Source organism: Phaethon lepturus, unplaced genomic scaffold, assembly GCF_000687285.1.
Source record: "Phaethon lepturus isolate BGI_N335 unplaced genomic scaffold, ASM68728v1 scaffold17794, whole genome shotgun sequence".
In the NCBI taxonomy this organism is placed as follows: Eukaryota; Metazoa; Chordata; class Aves; order Phaethontiformes; family Phaethontidae; genus Phaethon; species Phaethon lepturus.
The window spans coordinates 7171-11779 of NW_010532800.1; the positions used below are offsets into that span (position 1 = coordinate 7171).

Consider the following 4609-nt stretch of genomic DNA (forward strand, 5'->3'; position numbering starts at 1 on the left):
CTGCTGAACTCCGAGTACTTCAGCGAGGGGAGGCGCCGAGAGATACTCAGCCACTACCAGCTGAGGAAGCTCACCCTGGAGCAAATTCGAATCATGTTAGAAGAGGAAATGAAAAAATGGGCCCCCATAAGGTTCCCAGCCATGAGAGGCAGCGTCAGCGCTTACCACCTGATGGAAACAGGTGTCATTGACAAGGTCCTGTTTGAGAAGGTGTTGGAGGGATCTGTCACACCAGAGGAAGTCCTGCACATGGACTCTGTCAGAAAGTATCTCTATGGCTCTGGAAGCATTGGGGGGATTGTACTCCAGCCATCAAACCAAAGGATAAGCATTTATGAGGCCATGAAGAAAAACATCATGGTGCCAGGAGTAGCCCTCCCACTGCTAGAGGCCCAGGCTGCCACAGGCTTCATCATTGACCCTGTGAACAACCAGAAACTCTGTGTGGATGATGCCATCAAGGAGGGGGTTGTTGGGCCAGAAGTCCATGAAAAGCTGCAGCATGCAGAAGGGGCTGTAACAGGCTATAAAGATCCTTTCACAGGGAAGAAGATACCTCTCTTCCAGGCGATGAAGAAGGGCCTGATTGCTGACAAACAGGCCATGCAGTTGATGGAGGTGCAGATGGCTACAGGAGGCATCATTGACCCAACATGTGGCCACTATATCCCCATAGAATCTGCCCAGAAGCGAGGGTGTCTGGATGAGGACACAAGCAAGGCCCTTTCTAAGCCCAGTGACACCATCAGAGCCTTCTGCGTCCCAGAGAGCAAAGAGACCGTGACCTATGCTGAACTAATCAAGCGCTGCCAGAAGGATGAGATCTCCGGCTTCCACTTGCTGCCTCTGCCACAGACAGCAGCTCCTGCCTACACTGATGAACAAATCCAACGGATTTTTAGGGAGACTGTGGTGAAGGAAAAAGGGGTCTCCCTCTGGGAGCTAATCCACTCTGGGTATTTCACTGAGGAGCAGAGGAGTGACTTTGTGGAGAGGTTCCGGTCTGAGGAAATGTCGCTGCAGCAGCTGGTTGCTCTTGTGCTCAGACTGGTTGGGGAGATGGAAATGAAAGCCCACACCCACATCACCTTGGAAGGCTTGCGGGGCAGTGTCCCTGCAGTCTGGCTGCTGGATGCTGGCATTATTACTGAGAAGACATTTGAAGAACTGGCTCAGGGCATAAGAACTCCCGAGGAAGTGGCTGCGATGGAGGGTGTGAAGAGGTACTTGCAGGGCACAGGCAGCATCGCCGGGGTATTCGTAGAGGCATCCAAAAAGAAGATGAGCTTTTATGATGCCATGAAAAACAATCTCCTTCTCCCTGGGGCTGCTCTGAGGCTGCTAGAAGCTCAGGCAGCCACAGGATACCTAAGTGACCCAGCAACAAACCGGAGACTCAGCGTGAGGGATGCTGTGAAAGCAGCTGTTGTTGGTGAAGAGCTCACTGAGAAACTCCTTCTAGCTGAGAGGGCAGTGACTGGCTACACAGACCCTTACACGGGGAGCTCCATCTCACTATGCCAAGCACTCAGGAAAGAGCTGATTCCCCTGGGAGATGCTGTTCCCTTGCTAGAGGCCCAGCTGGCCACAGGAGGGGTCATTGATCCCATTCACCACCATCACCTTCCACTCCAGGCTGCATTTAGATACGGCTTCTATGACGAGGACCTGAACCAAATCCTCTCTCAGCTGAATGACAGCACCAAAATCTTCTTTGATCCAAACACAAAGGAGAATGTGACCTACCAGCAGATGAAGGACAGGTGCATTCACGAGGCTGAGTCAGATCTCTGGCTCCTTCCTCTATCAGAAAACGCGATGTTCTGTGTGGATGAACAAACCATGGAGGTGCTGAAATCTGTGACTGTTTGTGTCAACATAGGGCGGTTCAAAGGACAGACAGTGTCAGTCTGGGACCTTCTCAACTCTGAATACCTCTCAGACAGCAAGAGAAGAGAGCTAGTGCAAAAGTACAAAGATGAGAATACAGAAGTGCTACATGAAATCATAAAAATTGTCACTACAATCATCAAAGAGACTGAGACACAAGGCAAGAAGTTTGCATTCAAGGGCCTGCGGAAAAGAGTATCTGCCAGTGACCTCTTCCAGTCTCAACTGATTGACAAGAAAACCCTTGATGAGCTCAATCAGGGGAAGAAAACAGTCAAAGAAGTCACTGAAATGGACTCTGTCCGCAAGTACCTGGAGGGCAGCAATTTCATAGCAGGGGTCCTTATACAGCCAAGCAATGAGAAGATGAGCATCTACCAGGCCATGTGGAAGGGCATCCTGAGGCCAGGGACAGCACTGGTGCTGCTGGAGGCACAGGCTGCCACTGGCTACATCATTGACCCAGAGAAAAACAAGAAGTTTTCAGTGGAGGAAGCATTAACTGCAGGTCTAATTGGAGGGGAGATTTTTGAAAAGCTACTCTGTGCAGAAAGAGCCGTGACGGGCTACAACGACCCCTACACAAAAGCCCCAATGTCCCTATTTGAAGCTATGAACCAAGGACTAATTGTGAAGAGCCACGGCATCCGCCTGCTTGAGGCCCAGATTGCCACCGGCGGCATCATCGACCCTGTGCACAGCCACCGTATCCCTGTGGAGGTGGCCTACCAGCGTGGCTACTTCAATCAGGAGATGAACCAGATCCTCTCCGACCCCACTGATGACACCAAGGGCTTCTTTGACCCCAACACCCACGAGAACCTCACCTACATGCAGCTCCTGGAGAGATGTGTCCAAGATTCAGAGACGGGGTTGTACATGCTACAAGTTGTACAGGAAGGAGGAAAGTACTTCTACATTGATGAGTTTACAAAACAGGTTTTGCGCTCAAAGACCCTTGAGGTAAAAGTTGGAAAATTTAAGGACCAAACAATCTCCATCTGGGAAATCCTTTGCTCTCATTACATCTCCGAGCAGAAAAGGAAAGAACTAGTGATGCAGTACAAATGCAAAACGCTCACACTGGAAGAACTTATAGCCCTCATCCTCAAAATAATTGAGGATACAGAGCAAAGAGCAGAAGCCCTCAAGGTTAAAGGACTCCGGGGGGATGTGTCAATATCAGAATTGTTTAACTCTGAGATAATTGACAAGAAAACTCTAGAGCAGCTGCAGGATGGGAGTCTCACGCTTGCCAGCCTCACAAAGAGGGACACTATCAAAAGGTACTTGGATGGCACTGGATGTATTGCTGGGGTTCTACTCCCATCAAGGAAAGAGAAAATGAGCATCTACCAGGCCCTGGAGAAGGGCCTCCTCACAGAGCAATATGCACTGGGGCTGCTGGAGGCACAGGCTGCCACTGGTTTTCTCATTGACCCACTGAAAAATAAGAAGCTGTCTGTGGATGAGGCTGTCTCGTGTGGGCTGGTGGGTAACAACTTGCACAAGAAGCTCCTGTTTGCAGAGAAAGCTGTGACAGGATACACAGATCCTCATGCAGGAAATAAAATATCTCTCTTCCAGGCCATAAGGCAAAAAATAACAGCCAAGGAGCACGGCATCCGGCTGCTTGAGGCCCAGCTCGCCACTGGTGGCATAATTGACCCTGTGCACAGCCACCGCCTCCCTGTGGAGGTGGCTTACCAGCGTGGCTACTTGGATGATGATATGTTTCTCCTACTTTCTGATCCAGATCATGGTAGCAAAGGTTTCATAGATCCAAACACTCATGAGAAAATCAGTTACACTCAGCTTCTACAGAGATGCTCCAAAGACGAAGATACTGGACTGTACCTACTGCAGGTCACGGAAAAAGAAGATGACTATTTCTACATTGATGAGCAAACAAAAAAGAACCTATTAGCTACAAAGGTACAAGTACCTGTTGGAAAATACAAAGGACATGTATTCTCACTGTGGGAACTTCTCTGTTCTGAGTACATCACAGAAGAGAAAAGAAAAGAACTGGTGAAGAAATATAAAGAGGAATCCCATCATATTCTACAAGGAATCATTGATACAATACTAAATATTATTAAAGAAAAAGAAGAGGACAGAAGTGACGTCTGGTTCCAAGGACTGAGACAACAAATAACAGCATCAGAACTTCTCAGTGCACAGATAATTACAAAAGAAACAATGGCAAAACTGCAAGAAGGAAAAGAAACGGCACAAGAAATAGCAAAAATGGATAATGTGAGAAGATACCTTGAGGGAACGGGAAGCATTGCGGGCATGCTGGTGCCCTCCAAGGCCGACCCCGCCAAGATGGAGAAGAAGAGCATCTACCAGGCCATGTGGAAGGGCATCCTGAGACCAGGGACAGCATTGGTGCTGCTGGAGGCACAGGCTGCCACCGGCTTCATCATTGACCCGCTCACCAACAAGAAGCTCTCCGTGGACGAGGCCGTCTCGTCCGGCCTGGTGGGCAGCGAGCTACAAAAAAAACTACTTTCGGCAGAGAGAGCTGTGACGGGCTACACCGACCCCTGGACAGGACAAAAGATGTCCCTCTTCCAGGCCATGAAGAAGGAGCTCATCGTCAAGGAGCACGGCATCCGCCTGCTCGAGGCCCAGATCGCCACCGGCGGCATCATCGACCCCGTGCACAGCCACCGCCTCCCAGTGGAGGTGGCCTACCGGCGTGGCTACTTTG

General features: G+C 49.9%; 2 protein-coding genes across 2 annotated transcripts in view; both read left to right on the forward strand.

Annotated features, from left to right (window-relative positions):
* The window catches only part of LOC104619184 (epiplakin-like), a 3174-nt gene extending 3110 nt beyond the window's left edge, over nucleotides 1–64 (forward strand). The window contains exon 2 of the mRNA XM_010284971.1: nucleotides 16–64. Coding sequence (XP_010283273.1) covers nucleotides 16–64 — 49 coding nt within the window. The remainder of the gene's footprint in view (nucleotides 1–15) is intronic.
* A 29-nt stretch (nucleotides 65–93) lies between these two features.
* LOC104619185 (epiplakin-like) lies at nucleotides 94–4605 on the forward strand (the record flags this gene model as incomplete). Its single annotated transcript, XM_010284972.1, has 1 exon — nucleotides 94–4605. A coding segment is annotated over exon 1 (4512 nt), but the record flags the coding sequence as incomplete, so codon positions are not given.
* Nucleotides 4606–4609: the final 4 nt, after the last annotated feature.